Genomic DNA, 27,299 nt, shown 5'->3' with positions numbered 1-27,299 from the left:
CCACCCACCGCCAACTCTTGGGCTACTCTTTTACTAACGAATAGTGGGATTGACTGTTCCATTATAACGCCCCCACGGCTGAAAGGACGAGCATGTTTGGTGCGACGGAGATTCGAACCCGCGACGCTGGGATTACGGGACGAGTGCCTTAACTACCAGGCCATGCAGGGCCTAGGTATTTGTAAGGAAAGAAATCACAGAATGAGAATTATTTTCTTATTTTCAGCAATAAAAATTTATATTTCATTAATTGTTACTTGCTTGATAGTCTGTTAATACCGTCTTTCTCATCAAATCTCTTAATTAAATTTGTATTTTAATTTAATTATGAACTGTTCTATCTCCAATTTCTTTAAAACTGTAGCACTTTCAGTGCACTTTAAAATGGTTACCAGGGTAATATAGTTGGCTGATAACGATGTTGCTCGCCGTTTTGATCGTGGTTTGTTTGCTATTCACACTTTCATGCGCTGAAATTACCAAATGCTTCCAGTTTCTTATTCAGTTATTTTGGGTAATGTGTAGTGTGCAGGATCTCTGTAATATTCGAATCTACTGTCATAAGTTGTTTTATTATATAAGTTTATAAATGTATTTGCACAAAGTCCACATATTTATTGATAACCATTTATATAAGTAATCAATTGTAAATAAACGTGTATGTCTGTATGATAGCTGAAGTTATACGAAATTGAAATATATTTTGTGAAAGCGTTAAAGTTGACTGTAGAATCCATTCTCAATGGTCTTGCCAGATGCAAATCCCTGAAAATGTGTTAAATAACGTGACATAAAGTAACTGTAAACTTCACCAATGCTAACAAGTATTCAAAAGTTATTAATTTAATAAATAGACGGAGGATTGTATATACCAGTAAAAATAACGTAATACATAAAAGGTAATGCATCTTATCATTCACTCTGATCTAAGATTACAAAATGAATTCAGTGAGTAAAGCTCAAATGTGACGTAGTTGATGTGCAGTGGTATCGTCTGCTCTGATGTTGGAGAAGGGCATAGGCTAAGGCTAGGTATATTATTAGTATTAGTGATTATTCGTGCATTGCGAAGCAAGTTATACATGATTACGTCACTGTCATAAAAAAAAAAACAACCCTATCCCTGACTTTGAAACTTGAGTCTACACATCGAAATTCGGTACTAGGAGTAATAGTAGGAGAGTTTTGAAAGAAATGAGAAGTGTTTTTTAGCGCATATTGTTTATTATGTTTGAAATTCTAAAGATGATTAGACGTGACTAAGCCTAACGTCTTTATCAGTGTCAATCAGTCTGACTTTTAAGTTCTACTATTACTAAATTTAAAAAGTTCAGAATTAGCTCTATCACTTCCAAAGTTTCTACAAAATATTGTTGGAACCAACCAGGCTATCGATAGGAATTCCTTATTTAGGTATTATCATGACTTGTATTATAAATTGTTTAAATGTCGATTTTTGTATTGTTATAATTTATATGGTTATTAAAATTCGTAAAAAATTTACTATAACTAAAGTATAACTTATAGATTAATATATAACTTAACATTCTTCTGAGACTGGAATTGTTTTGCAGTTTTACTAATATTTGTTAATATGTTGTAACACGCATTTACCCGAACATTGTGCTTGATTTATTGATGCTTTGAGGAGACATTTTATACTTTGGTAGTTTGAAGAAATGGACTTGGTGGACAATATCTTATGAACTACTGTTGTTTACTTTGCTCGTTGGTATGTTCATTAATATCTTTCACTTAAATTTGTATAAAACTTGGAAATTATATAGTGCTTGACAGTTCTACCACCAAGTATAATAAATTTGTATTTCATTTTATATTACAGCTTACAAGCCTGCTATCTTAAACTATTCTCTTTTAGTCAGAAACTCTTCTTGTAAATTATGAAAAATTGTATGAGATGACAGATAAAGATCTTTATGAGGATTTTTTTTTATGTTTAGAAGTCACTAAATGAGCCTATAGACTCAGTTTAAGAGTTAATGGTCCAGGACTTTTTTAAATGAAGGTTTAACATTTTGATCTCTTGATTGGAAAGAAATATTTGCATTAGGGAATCAAACTTTTTTAGCACAAGTGTAGACAAGACTATAAAATATTTTGTTGATTCTGTGTCATTATCTCATCAATTTGAGAAAAGCCTGTATATAAATAATCTAACCTTACGAGAATGCAACAAAAGAAAGCATATAAAAAATTACCTGACAGGCATTAACTTAAAGTAGTGGGATGTTTTATTATATGTTTGATTTACAACTTATTCATACAAAATTCTTTTCCTTTTGAAGTACTGTTTTCAATTTTTTATTTCTACTGTAGAAAAAATAGTGACCCTGGAAAAAATGTATGGAAGGATTGCTGTATTCATGTGTGTTACATTATAGCACGAAATAAAACAATCAAAAATGGATTTACTTTAGTTTTTATCTCAGTTGAAATTCATCAGAGTTGATGTGATCACAATGTTGAATATTATTAAAAGGGACTGTGCAAACTTATTATATAAACAAGTTTGATTTATTGAGTGTTATGAGTATCAGAAGAAACACAAATATACTGTGTATTTTGTTATATTGCATGTTTTTTAGTTTTAAGCTAGTTGCAGAAAATGAATGACATTAAATTGTTCGTTAAACTTTTATATTTTTTGCCTAATTGTTAATATACATATATTTGAGAAACATTGCCAACTTATCACCTAAGGTTTGCTGTATGTAATAATATTGCTTCAATTTTCAAGGACATAGTTGCATATATCATACATATTTTAAGGTATAATATTATTAGGAATAATACTGATAAGCACACCTGCTATGAAGTCAAAATAATAGACAAGGTAAAGAATCAAAATGATAAACCTTTAACCCAAGTGCTTTATAAAAGTGGACCTTCTGTCTTTAGGGGCAAACTGGAAAAGTTTCCCCATAAAAAAGAAAGATTCGCCTTTTGACAGTGTTTGGGTTATATGGTTTTTATCATTTTGTATCAAGACTTCATAAACCTACACCTTTTTCTGATGTCATCAAGGTTAAAGAATGAGTTAAATCAGGCTTACATACCAAAAACTGAATGAAGAATACTAGTGAAGCAAAGTCAGTGGCTGTTTAGATTATGGCTTTGACCCATAATGCATATTGTGTTGTATGGTTATATCTGTAATTTTTTAGGCTCACTATTTTTATTTTTTGCACTGTTTTATTCACTGATAGTGGCTTGAAGAATGGTGCCTTTTTTCTTTTAATGCATGTTTTTTTTAGCTTTTTTTGTAACTTGCAAACCTAAATAGTTGTTTAGTTTGATAGTAATTTAACACTGACTAGCTCTGCAGTGTAACTTAGCAGCATGCTATTATTTATTTATAGATTATATTGGGGTTTGACAACTTTTTGGTATCGTAATGAGTTTTAGTTTAAATAGGATCAAGCCATGTGATAATAGCATCATAGATCAGTTACCACCCTTAACAGACACCAAAATAGCTTCACCAGTTAAAAGTTAAATAAAATTGTTTTTCTTCAAGTAAATGTATAATAGCAAATTCTGGAGAAAAAAAAACTCTATACAGTATATAAACAGTATATGTAGGTTTTACATGATTAGTAAATTATTCACTGTTTACTGTGAATAACATTTCTCACTTTATGTAATAATTAACAATTAAACTGTGATGCATATCAACTGAACTTTTAAACAAATTGGTCTATACATTTGTGCAACCAAAATATACCTACACCATATAATGTGATCTAGAAAACAATATAGTTAGATTTTGCTTAACATATACATATCAAGGGACCATTTGGCCCTTTACAACTTTTCTGTGCTTCCACTCTTGAGAAAAATTGAAATATTAATCCCACCTTTTATTATTGCAGGTAATTATTGATTCACATTTTAAACTGTTTTCAGCTACTATCGTATATTGCTGTTGACACCAACTCATCACATAAGCCAGTCACCCTGTTAGATAAGTATACTGTCTTAACTAGAATCTAGCCTGGATTTTTCAATCATAAGTTTCTGTTCTCTTGCCCTCTAGTCTAATCTAACATATAGGCCTGCTGATCCTCCAAGTAATCTTCTAAACTTTAATAGTATCCTCTCTTGCTCTTCTTTTTCAAGAAAAAATAAATTGAGATCTTAACCTATCCCTTGAAAAATAACCCTTCCATCTCCAGATTCATCCTAACAGCCCTTAAGGCTCTGAACCAATCCTTTCCATTAAGTCACTATCCTTTCTTAGGTAGGTAAGATCAAAACAGTACATAGCATTCCATATGAGGTCTAATTAGAACTTTGTAAAAAAAGATAATTACATTTGTCTGGTTTCTAACCAATATCTATAAACATGTCTTAAAATTTCAGTATTTTGTTATCAGCAACATGGTACTGCCTTCATGGCTGTAGTGACTTATCCAAAACTTACCAAATCTTTTTCCTTAGTTACACTATTGAATGGATTTCCTCTTATATTAAGTTTGTGATCCAGATTATCATAAGGATAATGCTTTATTTTGCACTTTTATAAGTTTTGGCAACTAATTATCCAAAAAACCAATTCATCCAAATCATTCTGTAGCATCTCAACATTGTTAGTACAGCTAAAATTACTCAAATGTTTAATCTTATCTACATATTTTACTTACTATACCCATATCAACATCATTGATGCAAATAATGCACTGGCATTAATGACTTTGTGCACTTCAATAGTAAGAAGGGTTCAGTTTGACTGAACTCCATTAATAATAACTTTTTGATTTGTCTCGTATATCCATCCTACAATTCAGTTAAACTTTTCTCCAACTCTCAGCAATGTGATTTTCTTACCAAATATTCTAACATGTTGTCAAAAACATTTAGAAAATATTAATACAAGTATCCTTTCCATCATACTCTTAATGCACGGCATCCTCAAAAAGAGATAACGGATTAGCAAGGGTTTTCTTTCAGAACTTTTGTGTGAGGAGATGGATTTTATTTAGGTGACTAATGTGGCATTGGACATCCTTCAGAATCCTCAATAAAACCTTGATTAGCTTTGGTACTTTGTGTTTTAATTTATATCTTTCTACTTACTGCCAGGGGTTAATATCTACCTCTTAATTTGTATTTTTTAAACCAGATATCTAGCTTTCACACGGTGTTGTAATCTTTTAACATATCTGTAAATTTAAACTTTACCACAGATTTTATTCATTGTTTTCAGAAGTCAGTTAGGTTGAATCTTCCCAGTTATTCATTTCCTCGTTTGAGGGAAATTCCTTATTAACAATTTATTTTCAAGCATTTGCTAAGTACATCCTAAATTACCTTTTAACACATCTTTCCAATTGACTAATGATAAATCTTGTCTAATGGTATTAAAATTGGGTTTCTAAATATTGGGAACTAAAATTTCATTCCTATTATGTCAGCATGTAGCAAAACATCAAAGTTATTTATGCAATGATCATTCTTCCCCACATGTTTCCCACATTTCAACTTTTGCAAGTTATTAACAGTAATAAATTGCATCCCCTCTGGTTGGCTTTATGACTCAACACAACCCTAATCATTGCATCTAAAATTATTCTCCCATCATTATTGCATCAGTATACTTATTTCTAACACCTTGATCTTATTACATAATTTCTCATTTACATCATTTGTCTTTATAGGTGACCTATAACAATTTCTATTTAAAAATGTTTTCTCCTTGATTGGTTGTCTTCCATTTCACACAAAGCTACATGAGAGCTATCTGCACTTTTGGTTCATCTTCTTGACTACCATTTTTTGTCTTAGTTTCTAATAGAATACAGTTAATAGTTGTCCCATTATATCTCTTAAGAATAAAATCACATGTAACCTTGAGTTTCAAAGTAATTCCCATTACCAGTTTATCCAAATGTAACCAAATTATAGTTATCATTATTTTACAGTCTTCCATTTCATCTTGAGCCTTATGTTGATTTAACTTTTACATATGTTACCTTCTCTTGAATATTATATAGATTTTCATGTTGGAGTAACTAAAACTTTTTCTTAGATTTGTTACATGTCTTTTTACAGAATTTGCACAAAAGGTTTATCTAAAGTTACACATCATCTGTTTAATCATGTATACATACCTTTGGGTTACACTGTGAGAATCAAAAAATGCATTGTCAATTTTATGTACTGCTTTAAACCAGTCTGTGTTCCCATAATAAATTAGCAGGTGTGAACAATTCTATATTATATTAGTGAGGTTGATTAATTATTAATATATATCATCACTAATGTAAGTATTTTGAAACATCAGTCAGTGAAAGAGTAGTATTTATTAAATTCTTTTGATGCAACAAGCTTCTTTTTAATTATACTGCCTTTAGTATATTAGTTGTAAAACTTCTATATATTTATATAATATAATCATTACGGTACTTATTTTTGAAGTGAAAGTAGAATAATACTTTGTGTATGAAATTAGGAAAAAAATATCCATGATAAGTTAGATCAGAAATTGAGTCATAAATTTGGTTTTTAAACAAATGATTGTTAAATGACTTAACATTTATATTTCATTTAAGATTTTATTTTGTGAATATATTTCTCATTATAGTAAAAACAAACTAATAAGTTATAATACTTTTGCTTACAGAAATTGTAAAGAAGGAAACATACTCCTAAATAAGGATATTGTGAAGATCACATACTGTAAAGAGATTTTACAAGCAGGCATGATTTTAAAGTCAATAAGGAAAAAAGAAAGTATTGACAAAACAAATTCTGGCATATGTTAAAGAAAATCCATTGATAAGACAAGCTTCAGAAGTTCAGAATTATTAATTTTTTTTGTCAGAGATTGAAAGTCTTATAAAGGAGCTTCATGTTAATTTTAGAGAGCAGTATCTCACAAGAACATGACCTGAATAAACCTGATATATAAGTTTTGGTGAAATAGTTTTAGCAACTGGCATCTACTCATACATAATTCAGAGTTTTGTAATAAAAACTGAAAATGTTAGAAAACAGTTGTTGCTTTGGTAGTCAAATAAATTATGACATAAAAAATAAATTATAGTGAAAATTGCTAGGACTAAAAGAAATTTAATTGAAAAAAAGCACCTCATGTTAACAGTTATGAGAAGTTTAAAATGAAGGAAAAATTATCACTTGACAAGTTTCCCAAAGTAGTAAGTCATATGTATGGGTTAAAAAAGAAACGCATAAATTTTGAAAGCTTACAAGGTCAAAACCTTGACAGACCACGTTTTAAAAGAGTGGCTAGTCTAAATGCCTTGGCAAAAGTTCATGTTCTTTATGAAAATGATAGCTCAAAAACAACTGACCATTACGTGTATAGAGATAAAGTTTTAGAAAAGAAAAATGAAAGCAACATTAAAAAAGTGCAAACAACATTCAGATTTAAAAACAAAATCAAACAAAGAAATAATCCAAGAATCTTGGAAACCTCATTGAAATGTAAGAAACAGAATGTACTACAGGTAGAAGGACAAGTCTTCAATACTAAAACCTGTAAACGTATGGCTAAACTCAATGCAAGAGCCATTTTGGCTGCATCTTCTTCTCCACTTTACACATGTAGAGAAAAGAAAATCAAACAACAGATACGTGAAGAAGTAAAAATTTCTGGTGATGAAGAAAAGAAAATTTTACAGGAAGGTTATGTTGAGAATCATTGTAATAAACAGTTAGTAAATAATGATAATTTGTGTACTGCCACAAGCAAAATTGAAGTTGGTATATTTCAGCAAACTTCTACACCAGAAAAGGAAACAAATCAAGCAAAAATATTTGAAAAGGTTAGTGAAAAAGCTGTTTCTAGAGAAATTCAAGAATGTGTTGAAGACAAACATAAGGAATGTAACCTTTCAGAAGCAGTTATAACTGATATAGGAAATCGAACAATTGACAATGCAGGCTCAAACAGTTCATTAGTTTTAGCAACACATGTGGGTGTCACTGAATCTCAGATCAGTGCAACTAGTAAAGATATATCCAGTTTTTCTTTGAATAGTGAAGTTGAAGAGGATTTAGGTGTTGCATATTCAAAGCCTTCAGAGCCAGAAGGACCTAGATATTGTCCAAGTCCTCAAATATTAACTAGTAAAACCTGTAACTCTTCCAGTTTTGAGACAGATGCTTCTTACTCAAAGAACTTAAATATCTTTCCAAGCAACTCTCCATTGTCAGCAGAAGATAACACTCATACAGAAAATGAACCTGAAATATCTGTGGTTTGTGTAGTTTCCAAACATCACTCAGCTCGAACTTTAAGAACAGATTGTCAATCTCAAACAAAGAAGGAATCTGCCAAAAAAAACCATGAGAACACTTTGAATAGTCCCAATTCTGAACATACTGCAGCAGTGTCATACTTTAATGAAAAGCATAGTAAGTATTGCTTGTTTTGCTATTACAGTAATTTTCTAACCTTTCACCTCACTTTGTTACATTTGTCCTTTTAAATTTATTGTAAGCTACTCTTCATGCACTTTTCAGTCTTAGTGTTATAATTTTTGATGTATGATAATTTAACCATAGAGTATTATCAGACAGTGTCAAGTTTTCCAACATTTTTAATCTTGTTAGGAAAAGGAAATACCATAATGTGTTACTTAAAGCCAAAGATTTTTGCTAGAAAATTTGCTAATTAGTTACGTGAGCTAAGCTTTTCCAGACGTGTTTTTATTTTTGTGGTATGTTCAGGTAAACTGAAAATATGTTCAAGCGGTTAGATAGGTACACTAAATTACAGAACATTCAGTCAAAGTATTGGTAATGAAATGTAACTAAAACTTACCCGAGTCAACGTAAAATGGAATAATGACACTCAATAAAAGTAACATACAAAATGAACATTCTTTATTAATACACAAACAAAAATGTGGTGCATGTACTTGAAGAGCAATTACTTTAAACAATAACTCTTAAGTGGCTTCTAGAAGTTCTGGACTAAATTGACTAGTTGCAGGTGAAGTTTAAAGCAAACTAAATACCAGCTTCCCTTGTTTCAAATAAACTTGACATTTACCCAGAGTAAAGTGTGCTAACCACATGATTGGTCTCTTATTATAACATAGTTGGGGTTGTAAGCTGTAGGTATCACTTAAACAACCATTGAATAACACTGCTGGTGTATTAAAAATTGTTTTTCCCAGGCAGTAACAAGTATTGCCCACTCAAATAATAATAAAGAAATAAAGGTAACTTGAAATAAGTAGCTCATCAGCAAGTCTGAATGCATATAATACTAAACACTGGAATTCATTACCTGTGTTGGACACGGCACAGATAGCTCATTAAGCAGTGTTGCTTGTGACAACAAAACAAACAGCTTAATAGTTTTCTTGACCACGTTATATGAAACTTTCACATTTTTCGAACAAAAAATAAATGTGTAATGCTACAAGAAGGTACAAACTAATGATGTATTCAAATACCACACCTTATAACTTGTATGATTCTACAAATTATTTTTATCTTTGTTGGTTACATATAGAGTACATATTATGTATTTATTACATTGTTTCAAATGTAATTGAAATTGACTCTGTTATCATATAATCATAAGAATTCTGATTCTTGCCAGTATTTAATTTTGAGACATGCATATTGTTCTACTAATGGTTTAAGTCATAAAATATACTAAAGATTAAGAAATATTTTTCTGTGATGAATATTTCACAGAATATTAACATTTATAGGAATTTAGTCCTTATACAAGCCATTACTCTTCAACCTTAGTACTGTAGATAAAACATGCTAGTTATTATGCTGTTCATCCACAGTGAACTCCTCCAACAGAAAAATTAACTAAATTCAATATTAAGTACCCCATCCAATGAATTTTCAGTTTATTTTTGTAAAGTATTGTTGATATACTAATCAGTAAGATTCAATACAATAATAACCTTAACTCTTTCCCATGAATGGATGGGTGCAGTCCACCTCAAGAGCAAAATTGCACCATTGAATTAAACAAAAGTATAAGACATAAACTTGTATTAATTTTGTGCACACATTAAAAATACTACAGATTTGAAATTTATTCAATAAAATAAGTTTAGTATATTTATACATAAAAAAATAAATACAAGTTTCAAAAGGCGTGCGACTCGTAATCTGAGGGTTGTGGGTTCACATCCCTGTCACGCCAAACATGCTTGCCCTTTCAGCCGTGGGGGTGTTATAATGTGACGGTCAATCCCACTATTCATTGGTAAAAGAGTAGCTCAAGAGTTGGCAGTGGGTGGTGATTACTAGCTGCCTTCCCTCTAGTCTTACACTACTAAATTAGGGACGACTAGCACAGATAGCCCTCGAGTAGCTTTGTGCGAAATTCAAAAAAAAAAAAAAAAAAGATATACAACTTTCAAAGTTTGATTTGGAGTTGATTTCAGCATGTAGCCCATGAAATCGCTTTTGTAAGCTTTATAGATTTCTTCTGAGCATAGTATTACACTTTTAGTCTCCTAGAAGTAACATAATAGTAGCTTTGAACAAATTAATGCAAATTGTTTAATGTAGCTTAAATGAAAGTGTAGTTTTACTAATTTTTAACCAGTTACTGTTTCTCACCTTTGGTTGTCATGGTGTAATGAAATTGCTCATCTCAGGTAAAAGAAGTCATAGATTATTAATCTAAGCACATAATTGTAAAAGTAGAAAAGACTTGGTTCAGCAGGGATTTATGTAGGGACTAGGATAAAGTGAAAAAAAATTATGTACAATTTACACTAGAATTACAGTTCTGATTGGTTTTTAAAGCATTCTTTATTATTCTTTTACTTCATTCAATTATCATTTGTAAAGAAAGATAAATATTATTCATGTAACAAGATAAAGTAGGCTTACTTTAACCATTTGGGGCTTGACCACATTATATTTTATTTTCTCAACAAGACCACTATATCAGGCCTTGTTTGCATTGGGTCTTACTGGTTTTAGTAATTGCTTGAATAAGCAAAGAAATATTTTCTCAATAAAATATTTACAGATGTATATAAAATTGAGTTGAACTTTGTACATATTAACACATTAACTGTTGTAATGCTTGGAATCATTTATGGTGAATGCTGATAAAAAGAGTTTTAATGCAATATCTTTATATTTTCAATTTAAGTAGTAACAATAATAAGAAATCTAAATCATGTAATTTTCACATTTTGGTACTTACAATGCAAATGTGCATTATGAGCACATACGAATGAATGCTAAATGTGCACATGTATCGTAAGCAGTGAACATGTTAAACGAAACCTCCCAATTAACAGTTTTTAAAAGAGGGGGGGAGTTTTTGTTGTAAATCATTGACTCCTTGACTATTAAAAACAGTGAAAATGTATGTTTTGTTTACGAGTCAAAACAAAGACAAAATCTACAATTTTTATAGAATGAAAAACTTATAGGAAAGTTTTAAAGAAATGTAGGAAGACATAAATATAAGTAAAATCTTCAACAAAGGTAAGAAGCATTTCTAATTGTTTATGAGCAAAACATGTCACAATGAAATCATTCAAAAATTTCAAAGATCCAAATTTTTACAAATATTACATAAAAACAAGATATTTTATACTCTTAAGCCACAAAACTGTAAAAATGTAATTCTGAAATTTCATGTTACATTTAGCAGCTTTTCTTGCAATTCAGGAAAATACTATGTATATATAAAACAGGTGCATCAAATTGATCTGCCAGGTCTCATAAAATTTATTAGTATGAATGTGTGTACAGATTTATATGTATATATGGAGAAAGAGATAGAGTTGTAGTAGTAGAATCAGGCATAATGCGTAGTTTGATAATATACCCAAATTTTTGTTGAATTTGTATCTGGATTGTTTTGAAACAAGTCAATCAATTTCCAAAGCTATGTAATCATTAAAAAAATTATAGTTTATTGGGCTTCATAAATAACATTAAAATCTGAATTTTAAAAATATGTGATACAAAGTAATAGCACAATAATCTTGTGTATGTATATATTTTACTTGTTGTGTTTATAATATTCCTCTTTTCTGTATTTGTTATGATAACCTGTATCATAACCTGTGTTTTAACCCTGTGAATATTGCACTACAATTTCACCAAATGGCATTGCCCTTGTGTTTTTTAAACAGGTGAATGTTATCAACCTGCAGGACCTTTAATTCAACCCATCCGTGATTCACACTTGATCCACAGACCTATTCCTCACCATCCACATCAGCCCCATCTGGATACTTTGCCAGAAGAATGTTGCAGGCAAAAACAGGCATTAGCTTCTTACATTTGTGAACCATCAACTCACATTAGTAAACCACTAGCTTTGGAACATGGGAAGCATCAGCCACTACAATATTATGGATCTTCCAGCATTTCGAGGTGTTTCGACCAGGATTTGATGCATCGTGACTTCTTTGTCTCTCCACAAAAAAGCAATTTTTCTAACTGTCTGCTTTCTAGAATCCCTCAGAACTATTGTGCTCATAAACATTCTGGAGATAATTTTTCTTATGCTAATGATTATAGTTCACAAAAAAGGATGCCACTTTCTACTTCTTACCAAGAAGATATCACACCTTTCTTCAGTAGGTCCTTCTGTCCAGTAAGATTTGCTATGAATGATATACCAGACCATTGTTTTTCATTCAATCTTGGGCCATATGGTGTTCAATCAGCTTCCTCTCCTAAACATCTTTCATACTCCTGTAATGCTCCCATAATTATTTCATCTCCCCATACTCAGTTCAGTCAACAATCAGTTTGTTCACCATTAAGTAAAAATATAAGTAAAATACATACATGTACCCATAGAGGTAACACAACTCCAGTTACATCCTACAGCTCTTCACAACATGGTGTATTTCCAACATCTAACCACTACATTAATCATTCAGTAGATCATGTGACAGAGAATAGAGATCACACTGTTCATTCTTTTTCAAAAAATATGCACAATGATAAGTCATGTACTTCAGCGGATCAGACTGTTTTCAATATTTCATCGGATTTTCATGTGAAACAAGAACATTCTTCGAGATTTTACCCAAACCATAATACTTTAGCAAAGATTAGCCACAATAAATAGTAAGTTATAATTGGTGAACCTTTGTTTTTTTCCCTGAGAAGTTGAGCTTGAACAGACAAAGTTACAAGGTTTTAAATGTAATGTGAATTGTATAACCAAGAAAATATGTTGCTTATCTTTAAAATGTTAGAAAAACAAATAGAAAAGACAAAAAGAGAAAGCTCACTAAAGGAATTACTCTAAAGAATGTTTAAATGTTGGCTATGTTTCAGATTTTCATTCCTTAGAAAAACATTTTAAAGAATATTAAACAATTGTCAAGTTAATTTGTAACGACAGTATCTCCAAGATTCACACACAAAAAAATCTGAATAGACAGCTAAGCATCAGGAAGGCAACAGGCAAATCCTAAATGACAAATCGTTCCTTGCAGTTAATGTAAAATGAAAAGTATAGCTTCATGGGATTTGTCTCATTTACAAAAGTATGACAACCTGCTCTGTACTTGCAACTCATTAGCCTAAAAGGTATATTAAAGCAATGAAAAGAGAGATCAATCCCATTGAAAAATTTGCCTTCTTTACTGTGTGGATAATGTTGAATTACATAACACTGTGTGACTTTTTTTTGGGCTACAACAAGTATAAAATGTAGTAGCATTAATGTAAGCTGTTCTAAAGTTCAGTTCTATTAGCTTTCTTATGGATGGTGATGACAGAATAGTTTAATTCTTTACCTTGCCAGCTTTATTATTAGGCTGATTATGACAATATAATTTCTATTTTAATTTTCTAATTCTTCATTTCACTAGCTTTACATATGGAACAAGCAGTGTAGTTTTTATATAATATGACAAATTTAAGATTTTCCCTTTAACACTTATTCTTTGACTCGCAGGTTTTTGATTGCCATTTCATTAGCATGCATCAGATGTTTGTCTTTCAGTTAACTTACAATGAGTCATTTAAGAACATTTAAACTTTTAGAACAAATGAAATATCAACCATGAGACACCAATGCTATGAATATTTGGTAACAAATTTTAAAATTAATGTTGTTATGAAAGTTGGCTATATTGCCATATGTTGAAGGTTTAGAGATGAAGAAATAAAATACAAGTAAATACAATGCTATTATTCACAAATAAGTATTTTGGTTATTTTTATGAGTGAAAACAATGTGTCATGAAGTTCATACTTGCCTTTATCATGTGTCTCAATCCAACTTGGTTGATAATCTGTTTCAGTAGTCTCTATCGTTAAAAACAATTTGAATATCCTCTGAAATGATGTAGTGATGAATGGAATGAGCATGCTCAATCACAACAGGTATCTTGGTACTGAACAACTGTGCAAAATGTACAATCTCCTATTGTTCTAATGATCAATGTGTTATGATGTTTTTTATCAGCCCAATATACTCCATCTAACAGAAATATGTTAATTTTGTTTCTTGTATCATAAAACTGAGTTTATTTTTCAAAGACAGTATCTCATGGAGTGTTTTGAATGTTTTGAAGCCTATTTTATTATTTTATCAGCTAGGTATTCTCTGTGTCTTTTCACCTAATTCTGAAATATAAAGTTCAGCAGTAAACAGCACAACTGTTTACAACTTACTGTATCTGCCAGGAATGAAGTTACCAGGCTGCTTCCAGCTTATTTTTTATTGATACTCCAATTCAGTTTATGTATCTTTATATATTTCTGTTATTAGAGTTGGATAGCTATCGGTTCCCAAATGATAACATATTGCCAAAACTGTTTTTTACTTTTATTACCTAAGCTGTTTATGTTCAAACTAATTTCTTGACCTGATTTCATTCCAAACACATTTTAGATATATTTTCTGTCATTCTTTTACATTCATATACCAAGACAGTGCTACCAAATGAAAATCTTTAAGGAATCAGTGTAGAATCAGAAACATGGAAAAGACTAAACAAAGGTCATGGCAAAAATAAACTTGGTGATACGTGGACTCTTCTCATTAATAAAAACTGTGTTGTGAATAATAATAATTTATTTATTTTGGTTTTTCACTTAAAACTTTCAATAGATGGTAGTATTATTGACCTTCATAAAAATACTTTTTTATATTAGTTGCTAGATGTCCACAGTGTTCTAGAGTTTTCTGTTCTAAGAATTTATAAGTTCTTTATGTATTGAATAAGAAAACTGATAAAGAGACTTCTCCTTAACCATACAGAGGAGGCCAAGGGTAAAGCTAAAACAATTTTGCAGGATAATTGAAAGTTTTCTTTCAAGTGACATTGAGGAGCATGTGATTGTACATGAAAACTGGTCTTATCAGGCAAGTTTGAAATTGCAGGTAATTATGAGCAAGGTCATATGAATGACTGTCATCGAAACTGGTGATTTCTTTTTATTTTATCATATACACTGGACTGTCCCAGCTCCACATTTTGACTTGAGTTAGAGTTTATTATGACCATTACTGACATAAAAGTCAGTGCTGCTACTTGGCTGAATAGATTTATTTTATGTAATGGTATACAGTAATAAGCAAATGTTTTAGCTCTGTATATTCTTTAATTCCTGCACATAAGAGAAATTTAGTAAAACTTTTTGTATATGCTTTTTTAGAATGATGAGCCACTATCTTAGAATGTTTCTTGAGGATCCATCTTGTCGAGGGAGATATCATTAATGTGAGAGACTGTTTCTTAAATCTGGACCTAATGAGACATATTTATCATTTATTATAAAATTTGTATCATTACATGAAGATCCCAACAGTGGTAAGAATAAGGAGAAGTTTGGTAAAGTTAACTAGTTGCTTTGCTCCTGTGTTAGACTTAACCTAAACATTATTTCTTTTATTTTAAAAATGTTTTAAGTGTATTAGAGTACCTCCTGACCAAATTTATTTTCGATCGTGTTTCAAACTCAATGTTTAACTTTGTTCACAACACAGTTTTATTATTTGTTTCAATTTTCTTAAGTTAAATATTTATTTGAGGTGTCCATTTTGAATAAATTAAATATCTGTTATTTTTTGTGCTTTGATGGTTCTCATAAGATTAATATTTTATTTCATATGCAGTTTGCCACTGTATGCTTATTATTTTTCAATTATTGCCTTTGTTTGGAGATTGGTCCTTCTTTTACATAACTGTAAGTTTTGAATACATCATGTTTTGTTTTTGTTTTTTTACTTCATTGTCTTTATAATACTGTGTAGTAATTTTTACACAAGTAATAAAATAAAAATATTGGACAGTCACATGTGAACTTATGTTTCACAAACATAAAGTTTAGAATTCTCTTGATATATAAATATTCAATATTTATTTACCTGCACTAAATCTACTGAAATTTTTTTTTTTTTTTTTATGATCATTATAACTTGTTTAAAACTTTTCATCTAATTTAGGAGAAATTGTAGAATGTGGTCATTTTGTTAGTGTTCTCTTGTTGACATGGGTCTTGGATAAGAAAAAGTATCTAACTGGATATATTTTGCTTACTTGTATTACAGCCTTGCATGTATGAATAGTAACCTCAAATAACTGAATGGGTGGTAGAAAATATATAATTAAAATCAAAACTAATTTAACTGAATTGAATAGAAGAAGCTGGATACAATATGAAGTAAAGTCATGTTAATCTTTATTCAAAACAAAATAAGTTAAAGTGCATGATATTTTGGACAAGCTTCTAAATAAAGAGATATGTGACTTCTCTATGCAAGACTAATCAGTAAATAGCTGTAACACAAGTTCTTTCAATCTAGGATACAACTAATCAGTATGTATCTAATTATTAGCATCAACTCTTCCTAACCATATGCATTATCCACAGCACTTGTCATCAGATAGATACAAATATGGAGAAAAATAGCATTGACATTCCTAAGCTTAAACATGACATTGCTAGATAAGATTAAATATAAGACTGAAACTAGACCTGCAACAAAATATTTTATAAGAAAGTCCAAAAATACATAGTTTGGATGTTTACCTTAACCATGCATAACTAGCCTATGAAATATAGTCAGCATTATCAGTTGTGGCTTGCAATTTACATGAAAAGGAGGCCAGCAACATTTTAACTCAATCCTATAAATATAGAATTGTATTTTAAGGTGTCTTGATTTATTTACACAGGAGTTCAAAGTCATCAAAGTCTTTCATAGTCATAAACACATTGATAACCACTGAATATCATCATACCAGATGATGCCTAGTTTTTTATTTTACCATGACAGAACTTTAGTCTGAAGGAAGAGTTTGTTACATTAATGAAGAATTTGCAAGCCCTTCCCAACTGGGATGTTCAGGAATATCACTTTACTTTAATTCTGCTTGTATGATTTCCTTTGATATAACAGTGATAGAAATTATTAGTTCAATATCAGTAATTAATTTTTTTGTTGAGATTATCAAAATTTGATAATTTTAGGTGAGATGAAGTTGGTAAAGTGAGAACAATTTACTTTTGGGTTTGAAGGTTTTACTCTCAGACATGCAGGTTTGACTGCCACACAAACACAAATGTACTCCATAAACTAATATCACCATACAATATTTACTGCAAATAAACAAACTAAATTTAGCTCTAAATTCATGCTCATTTAATTGTATGTTTCTGTCTTTTCAGGATTAACCATCATGATTTGCTTTACAGATGGTTACAAAGGACAGACAGATTTTTGGCATTTGTCCTGCAGAAGTTGGTTTTTGCAGGGTACTCCCATTTTCCTCTCACACCTAACTTTGAGGCATCCTGAAATGATGGTGTTTGTTTGTGTGGCAGAAATTAATGAACTTCTGGTTTATGTTTTTCTATAATAATTTCTGGAGAGTGTAATTAGTCTATTGTGTATTGATGGTATACTTCTTTTATATATGTAACTTGCCACTATAAAACTGGGAAACAATAGGACTAATCTTAGCACTTCGATTGGTCATGCTTGTAGTTTTATAAGTATTTTGTATCATAATTTATGTTATTTGACAACCATATTTTACTAGTCAGTGAATGAAAGTTTTGTATATTTTTAATGTTATGTTTGTGGTACATCGTGTATGTCTTTATGTAATTAATACACATTTGCATATGGATGCGTGAATGTATTTGATGTGTGTTATCCATGTGAAGCATCTGGCAAATGCAACATCAAGATATTTGATATTGTCATATATTTTTATTTCTCTGTTGCCTAATTGTAGCTATACCTTTTTGCATTCATGAAGTGTTTGTTTAAACTTTTGTAAAATACAGTTTCTTGTGTTTTCATTGGGTGAAGCATAACACCCCATTTGTAACACCAAAGGGTGATTCTGTTTAAAGATTTATGAATCCAGTTTGCTGCTGTTGGCATATTTCTTGATATACTCCAAGCAGTAATGCCATCTGCTTACTGAGAAAATTGGGTGCAAGTTAAATCAGGGAAAGGTATGTCAGTAACAAACAGTATGTATAGGACTGGGCCTTGCAGAACTCCCACTGTTACATTATAAAGGCTTGATAGTTTATTGTTTATCTTTATTGATGCAATGTGTATGTTGAAATTTTAAATCTATCTCATAATTATGGCACTAATGTTCATTTAGTATAACTTGTATCTCGTGGCATTATATCAAAATTTTTCATAACCTCAAGGGAAGCCAATATTGTGACTTGATTGTTATTAAAGGATTTATATACATTTTTTCTTATGGGATGAGTTTTGTATTTTGGAAAGGAGTTCATCACTTTTGTAGAAATACACGAGTCTGTTATTTATTACTCTCACAACTTTTACCTAGTCAACCAAATAAACTGAGTGGTCTAAAATTATTAAAATTCAATATACTGGATGAGTTTTTTGGGATTACTGCAATTATAGTTTTTTTTTTCCATGTTTCTGGAAAGTAACCTTTTAACAGTAATAGGTTAATGAGGTTGATCAGATGAGTGATAAGCTTATATGATGCTTTTTTGAGAATATTTTTATCCATTTATGTCTGGAAACTGAGTGATCTTACATTAACTTATATGTCAGCTAACTTTTCTACTAATATAATTTTGATCTGATAGTATATTAGTGTCTGTGTTAGTAGCTGGAAAGTAAGGGGTGTATAGTTCTGGGTTTGTGTTTACATCATTGTTGACAATTGCTTGGTTAGATTTATTTAAGTCAGGTGATATTCTAAATTAATAAAAGCTGGTTTGTAATAATTGACTAATACATTTACTTTACCATTATCAGTTCTAGAAGTAGTGTTTTCATACTTATTGTAATGAAACATTGCATTATTTTTATTAATTTTTCATGATTTAAACTTTTTCTAAAATTTCTTTCAGTTATTGTTTGAAGCATCCAGACTATTACAGCCAGTTTGTATATTTCAAAATCTTGACACTTAATTTGTGCTTGTATTTTGTTTTAAGAGTGATATCATGAGTTATAATGAGCTGTTTTCTAAGGCATTTGCATTATAAAATTAGTTCATGAATTTCTGGTATAAAAATCCAGTGATGGCTTCTCAAGACAGTTGAGATAATGGTTTTGGTAGCTTTGCCAATTGCTTTTATTAGTTATTCTGCATACTTGACAAACTGCTCATTATTTTAAATTGTAGTAATTATTGGGTTGTGGTTGGGTATCAACTAATGCATTGAAATCTACCAGCTCAATTTTGTGTAACTGTACACTGGTGGGAGGTTATGCTATGGGATTGATCTGTGTTTATGTGATGTGCATGAGATAGTTATTGCTTGAGATTTCTGGGTTTACTGTGAAATTGTTAGTTTTGGTTAAGAGTGGAAGGGGACTAAGTCTAGCACAACATACAAGTTGGTGACTCAATGATAGTAAGTTGAAATATAATCATTAATATGCATGTTATTATTTTCAGTTATTGAATATGTTTATTCTTGTGTTGTTTGGTAAATGTGACAATCATTGTGCAGGGCATTTATGTTGTCATCTACTATAATGGATTGAAAATTTCTATTCAGGCACAATTATCAAAAGTTAACATTTATATCTTTGGATGATGAATAGTATACTGCTACTATAGAAATAGTTAGTGAATTGTTTAAATGAATATTACAGAAAATGCATTCATTAATTGAGGAAGTAAAGTTTTCCGTTATTGAGATAATGTCAATAATAATATTTTTTGAAAAGCATGGTACTGCCTCTGCTAATTGGAGTCTGTGAAGTAGAGAGGAATTTAAAACCTGAAATGTTTTTCTTGTTTGGTGAGTGTTTTTGAAATCATTTTGAGTATGTCTGCATTTACATAATTCATTAGATCATTAGTTTCAATTTTTTTTGTTTGGATAGCTCCATAACAATTAATGTGAAGTATTTTGACAGTGCCTGAACATTGTGTTTGGTGCTTGCAGGATTCATTTCTTAATGAGATATGGTGTGACTTGAGTGTTGAATATTGAAGTATTGTTTGGCAGTGGAGCATACTTGTTATACAAGTTCTCCTTATGTTGTGCATTGCTAAAATTATTAGCCCTTGAGCCCACACAACCTTAAATCTGCTGCTGTTTGGAATATGGCTGAATGATAGAATGGATTATTTGTGTGCTGGTGTAGTGTTATAGTGTAGGGTTTGTGACTGATGTTGTTTTTAATAATAGTGGCTTTTGGTGTTGTAGCAATAAGTGGGAGTTAATATGTTAGTGTTTCTGTTAATGATCATACTGTCTCTGACAAGTTGGAACTTTGGGTGTGTTCTATAACTCAAAGCACGAGAGCCTTGGCAGTTATAGCAGGTTACATAACCTTAAGGGTTGGGGCAGCCTTATGCAGCAAGCTGTCCTGCACACCTAATGCATCTGGGGGAAATCTGTGCAACAAAACTTCAGGTGGATGAATTTTTGGTACTTGAAGCATTGTAGAATTAATTTGACTGGCTCATTGTGGTGTGCAACCATTTTTGAGTCATAAATCATGTTGAACATTTGAGTCAAGAATTACTTTAACTAATGGTATGTTTTGTTTAGTGTGGCAAGTTACAATTCTTTCTATTTTTGTAAATGTATATTCTAATGCTACAAGGTCTTTGGATTTTCAGAATCTTCTATGTCTAGTTCTACACCTTTAATCACTAGTTCTGATTGCTAGTAGCTGTTGGTTATTGTATGTATTGTTTTTAAACCATTAAATGCAGTCTTGGGTCAGTGGACTGAAATGCATGCATAGTCCTTTAGGTTATTGCATTTGATTACAAGACCTCTCTTGGGAAAGTGCTGTATTTCCTTCAGTATCATGTTTGGGAAAATGATTCTGAACACAGTGGTGATCTGAGGTTATTGAAGGGTATATGGAACCCTTTCATCAAAAATGCAAGGAAAAAGTACTGCTTAATAGTTGCAGTGTTTTGTATTGGTGTTCTAGGTGAAGTGGAGAGTGTCACATTTTGTGTGTTTGTGTCAGAGATTTCTGGTGTTATTGGTCATGATATAGTGTCAGAATCAACAGAAAATGAACTTAACTGAAATGTTTTCTTTCTTCTGTGTTTCTTTTTGACCATTGTGAATCTGTCCTGTTCTTGTCTATTCCATGATTTGTTAAAAGACAGCACTAGAGAATATATGTCTATTGAATCCCATTACAGTCCAAAAGTGCTAAGTTGTTAACTCTTATATTTATTTCTGTCTTTAAATATCATGCCATGAACTTCATCTTTTGTGAGAGCTGAGCCTGCAGATTGGGTAATCACACTAATTATTGATGATTCATTGGTTTTAGTAGCCATATTTGTTTCTGGTCCTGAGAAGAACTGGGGTAGAATCCCTCTAGAAAAACAAAAATAAAGAATTCTGAGCATGTCCTACTTAGTCAATTACCTATCTCTGCAGTACCTGCCTCAGTTGGTAAGGCCTAACTATAGTTTAAACTGTAAAACTTTGAAATAACGTGCAAATCTAGATTAAGTTTAACACTTTTAAAACAAGTCATTTCATTTAGTGAAATACACTGCTAATTGTTTGTTTCCTTAAAAACAATGAATAATCATGTAATCATTACATTTTTACCATCTCTTCACCATTATGACTTTGTGAGGCATGCATACTCCTGTTGTTGTGAACTTTTCTTAAAACAATGAATAATCATGTAATCATTACATTTTTACCATCTCTTCACCATTATGACTTTGTGAGGCATGCATACTCCTGTTGTTGTGAACTTTTCTTAAAAGAATGTTCATTGGTTGTTTTTAAACCTAGATTCTGATTGATTCCACATATGTCACCTTAATGAATGACATAGATCAGAAGAATTTTGAGTGTTTGCTACAAAAATATGAAATGTTTTAGAAATTTTGTGCTTAAATCATAAAATACAGGTGTTAATGTAAAAAAATATAAAATAGTTTATTTGTTCAGAATCTTTAAGGAGACATGGCTTCCTTTTCCTACTCTGCAAGTCACCACTGAGGAATGGATTTCTTAAAATAAAAAGTTTATACATACTCTGTAAATATGTATGAATAGTTAAAATAAATTAATGTTTCCCGTTCAAGGTTATTAGAGCAAGAAAACATATTTTTTCAAATACCATAATTAACTTCTCTGTTCCAATTCAAAAGGAAAATTTGCAGATTGAGTTTCAAAGTTAAGTATGATGTTGATTGATATTCACACTTTTATTATAAATCTCTTTTTTTCCTAGACACAATTTAGCACAGTATTAAAGTGTTTCAATCTGAATTGTATATTTTTACAATTTGTAAAGTACAGTATGCTGAATGTCTGATGACCTAAAAATTGAAAGATGATTGCTGAACAGGAAGTGGGTTATTTTTATGTTTGTGTGAAGAAATGAATTGATACTAAAAAATATGTACTCCAACTGAGAGTTTTATATTGAAAACTGATAAATTTGTGAAATGAAGTGAGAAACTAGAAATCCCCCCAGAAAGTTAAAACATTTATGAAATATAAATGTTAGTCAACAGCTAATGTTCATTACTGCTTTTATTGAGAAATTTGGTGGGTTAAATGATGATGACTGTGTTACAGTAATATCATTATGACAACACTGTAGGTAGGAGGTTGAAAAATATGAATGATTAAATCTTTGCTTCAAAATATTATTGATGCCAAGGCTATATCTTTGGTATACAAATCAATTATATTGGTGAATTAGAAAAAATGTTACATTTTAAGTGATGGTTAATTAATAAAACAGCAAAATATACATATTATATGAATTTAGTAAAATAGTACATATGAAAATATTTCCTTGTATTTATTTGGTCACCAGATTTGGTAGTTTTTCTCAGCAAATGATTATTGTACTTTGATATGGGGAATGTAAGAAGTTGTAGGGAAATAATATTTACTTTTTTTTTAAACATCAGCTTTCTACCATTTTTGTTCTGTAATATTAGATTTTTAGACATATGATTAGAACTTTATACAAGAGCTTGTGTGCTAAATAGTTTTTAATCATTTTTTCATTTGTAAAACTTGGCGACTTGTTGCTTAGGTTTTCAGCAGTGTAATAACAGGTAGAAAAAGGTCATCCTGCTTATTCTTCTGTGCCTAAACTTAGAGAAAGTTATTCTGAAAATAGTGTTATTCTGCCACCAAGTATGTTTTGTTTTTTGTTTTTTGCCTAAAAAATACCAAAAAACAAAAAAACTTAAACTGCTATTGCATTTATTCATTTACTTTGACTGAAGTACATCTGATTGCACTTATATCATTGATTAAAGTTTGTTTTCTAAGGAATGCTATTGAAGTATTGAAAGAAACCTTCACCTTAAGCAAGAAAGGTGAAAGTAATCATGGCTTCAAGGTAGTTAAATTCCCATGAACATGAACTGTAATGTAGAGTAATACATATGAGTTTCTATTCATGACTCAAAAAGTAAGTTGATTTGAAGTAAGTTGCTCCCAGTTGCTCAGTGGTAAGTATGAAGGCTTATAATATGAAACATTGGGTTTTTATAATTGCAGGGCACAGTACAGTGTAACTTTGCTTTTAACAACAAACAAACAATCACTTGACTAAAGCATACTAATTCATTATTTTGAATAATACCATCAAATAATCTGAGATGCCATAGATTAATTGAATTATTTGGATCTTTAGATCCCATAAATGTTCTATATCTAAGATGCTAAGGGAATAGGTTTAAACAGCTTGGGAACTACATCCCAAACTATTTTATAGGAAAATTAAATTTTCAGATAACACAAAAGGTTCTGTATAAGAACTGAATAAAGTCAAGGTGAATCAACATTTTATCTTGTACATTAATTCCTATAAAAGTATTAAGCAATGTTTTGACTTGCAAATTTATTGTAACCTGTTAAGTAGAATTCAGTGGCAATAGCCTCTTGGACCTAAAATGGGTTGGATGTACTACAGTAAATAGCTCTTATTGAAAGTTAATAAGTTGTTGTTTTGCTTTTTCTTAACTGTGCTAATTTTAAAATTTCTATGATACAATCACACTAACACAAGTCAACAGCAATGGTTTGTTCTATAAGAAAGTTAAGACACATTTCCATGATGAGAACTTGGAGTGAAAAAAACATTGTGGTCAGATCTAAAATTGCATTAAGATTTCATGCTTTTAAGTAAATACTTATTTGACATTTAAAAGAATAAAATAGCATTTCTATATTTTGTTATCCAAGGATTTCTGTTTTTCTAACCTGTCAGACCTTCATTTTTGTAAACAGTTTTATTTTTGGGGTAGTAACACTTTATATTGCTTTGTTACTTGAAAGATAAATTTAACAAATAAAAATCAAAGAACATTTTCAGTTATAAAAACTTGTTCCCTTTGTTCTTTAGTAAATCGTATTAACTGACTGTATTTGTGGGTGTGTTCTGTTTGTAATAATAAAAAACTTGTATTACACTATGTATTTATTAACTTTGGTTACATAATAGTTTAGTACATAATAGTAGAGTACAAACAAACAATAAAAAGTGAATGAGAAAGTTTCTAAAAAAATTGAAGTTAGAAACAAAAAAAACCTTAGGGTATTTATTATTATTTACATATTTTGTCATAAAATCAAATGTATAAAGTAAGAATTGAAAAAGTGTCACGATATTTGATAATCATTCTCTTACATATTAACTATAATTATTTCTGCTTAGTTTTTTAATGTAATATTTTTCATCACAAGAAGCAAACAGCTTTTTAGTTCAAGAAGGTATGATGTGAGAACATTTGCAACTTACAGTATGTTAATTACTGACTAGAGAATAGTAAGTATAGTTTTGTAAGATATATAAGCATACTTAGCAAAATGAAATAAAATACATGAAACAGTTTTTAGGTAATGTAAAAATTATTATTACTGTACAGTTTATAGCATTAAGGAAGAAGTGTGTGCAAAGAGTTGGCTTCTGTATACCTTATTGGAATGGACAATGCTGAAGAATCTGTAAGAACATAAAAGTTATTGTAGTAGATAAATTGGTGGTTGCACACACCTGTGTACTATAAGAATATAGGTAATTAAATTAATATTTAACTTAAAGTAACAAGTAAAATATTAATCTTTGTTGTGTGATGAACATAATTTTTGTCATTGTAAAACCTCTTGGATATAGTGATATCTTTATTGGTATTTTTACTCTTGTAGTTTAAACAATCTTTCTTAATAAGTGATCTTTGAGATTTTAACCAATCATTGTTGTGGTTACATTTAATGTGTTTTAAAATTATATTCAACTCTTTCAAAGGGTACTGAAAAGATATATCTCCTCAGATACAAACTGTACATAAAATTTACCTTACCATTTATTGTGGTCTGACTCCTTTTCTAAGTTGCCTGTAAATTATTATAACTATAACTAATTATACTTGTCATAAAACATTTATATTAGGTTCATTATATTTTGCAGTAAGTTATTGTTCTAAAACTACATTCACATTCCAGTTTACTAAAAATTGGAGTTCAATACAATATTTACTTTATGTAATGGTTTGTCTTTTGTTTTAGGTGTCTTTAACATTGGAAGATCAATTTTAACTGGAATTTTACTAGTAACCCATTGACTGCAACTACTCTAATTGAAATGTTTACAAAATATTTGTAAGCCATGCACCCTATGTGGCAAACTTGCATTCAACTTGTGGAAGTGGGTGGTATTTTGTATGGTGAATCAGCAGTCAGTGGGTTAACTGTGTTCATTGTAGTTTTATTGTTGTTTCACAACTTTTTTGAATTGTATACAGCTTACCCTATTACTTATGAAGAAAAGTGAGCATTCTGGAGATCAGAAGCTAATGAATATTATGGAACTTTATGAACAATGGAAAATGTTTTGAAATGAACCTTGTTTCTTAAGTGTTGTACATTTCTACTGTCTTTATCAGTTTGGTTGTTGTTTGGTCATTATGTAATATGATTTAGTGTTTTAGTGAAGTTAATAGTTTTAAAGTACTGTGGATTTTTTCCTTTTACACTGAAGATGTATTTCTTGCAAGAATGCATGTTTTTTTTATGAAAGCAAAAGTATTCTAAACATCTTACTTTAGTAAAACAGTAATGGAGATTTCTGTCAATTGAATATTAAGTGTCCTTATGTATTTGGCTCAGAAAAAAATATCATTTATTGATATTAGAAAAGGTTGTAAAGCCCTCATATAATTGAAAAAATATGGTGTAATTTACTGATTATGTTGTAGAATTTAATGTGGATTTTAAGTTTTATTGGGTTTTGAAATAACATGTATATATGCTCACATATGTTTTTTATATTGCAAAAAAATTATGTTGAATTCACATGGTGTAATTTAATGGGTATTCGTTATAATATTAATAAATTTCAAAAACATGTAATTTTATAGTATTTTTATGGGAATCAAAATAAGTATGGGAAAGGTCATTGTTATTAGAAAACTTTTACTGTTTTTTTATGTTGTTTCTTTAAGTTTTTGGCTCAAAGCCCGATTAAAACAGTAATGATTTTGTTATACTTTTTCTTAAAACTGTGGTTTATTACACATGAATGAAGTGCTTTATGTAATTGTAAGTTGGGCTTATGCTATTTGTATTTATGTTTATTGTTCTATAGTATGGTTACTTTTTCTTACCTGATTGAAGTAATGTAAAAACAAACTTAGTTTTCTGCATTGGTGGTAAATTAGAAAATAAACGTTTGCATAAAAAGTTTAAATACAAACAGTTCTTTCTGATGAAACAAAATACAATTTTTGAATTATGAAAAACAAGAACATCTTTATAGAAATGTAACCGTCCTTGAAATAAACCCTGTTCATATTAGCTTATTATGTGGGTGTATGTGAAAATCAATAAATTCCTATGAGGCA

General features: G+C 30.2%; 1 protein-coding gene across 7 annotated transcripts; it reads left to right on the top strand.

Moving 5' to 3' along the window:
• The first annotated feature begins 978 nt into the window (after positions 1-978).
• Positions 979-27,299, top strand: LOC143251826 (uncharacterized). 7 transcript variants are annotated; one of them, XR_013028666.1, is made up of 5 exons: positions 979-1,413; positions 6,644-8,400; positions 12,129-13,077; positions 15,625-15,689; positions 25,966-27,299. XR_013028666.1 is itself a non-coding variant. In XM_076503085.1 (4 exons), coding segments are annotated over exons 2-4 (2,211 nt in total). In that variant the 5' UTR covers positions 979-1,413; positions 6,644-7,139; the 3' UTR covers positions 15,626-27,299. The 7 variants fall into 7 exon arrangements, 3 of the variants coding, with proteins under 3 accessions (XP_076359200.1, XP_076359194.1, XP_076359185.1); XR_013028664.1 differs by having other exon boundaries at positions 15,625-15,779; XR_013028665.1 differs by having other exon boundaries at positions 12,129-15,689.

This window comes from Tachypleus tridentatus, chromosome 1 (genome assembly GCF_004210375.1).
Source record: "Tachypleus tridentatus isolate NWPU-2018 chromosome 1, ASM421037v1, whole genome shotgun sequence".
In the NCBI taxonomy this organism is placed as follows: Eukaryota; Metazoa; Arthropoda; class Merostomata; order Xiphosura; family Limulidae; genus Tachypleus; species Tachypleus tridentatus.
This window is presented reverse-complemented; position numbering and strand designations above follow the sequence as displayed.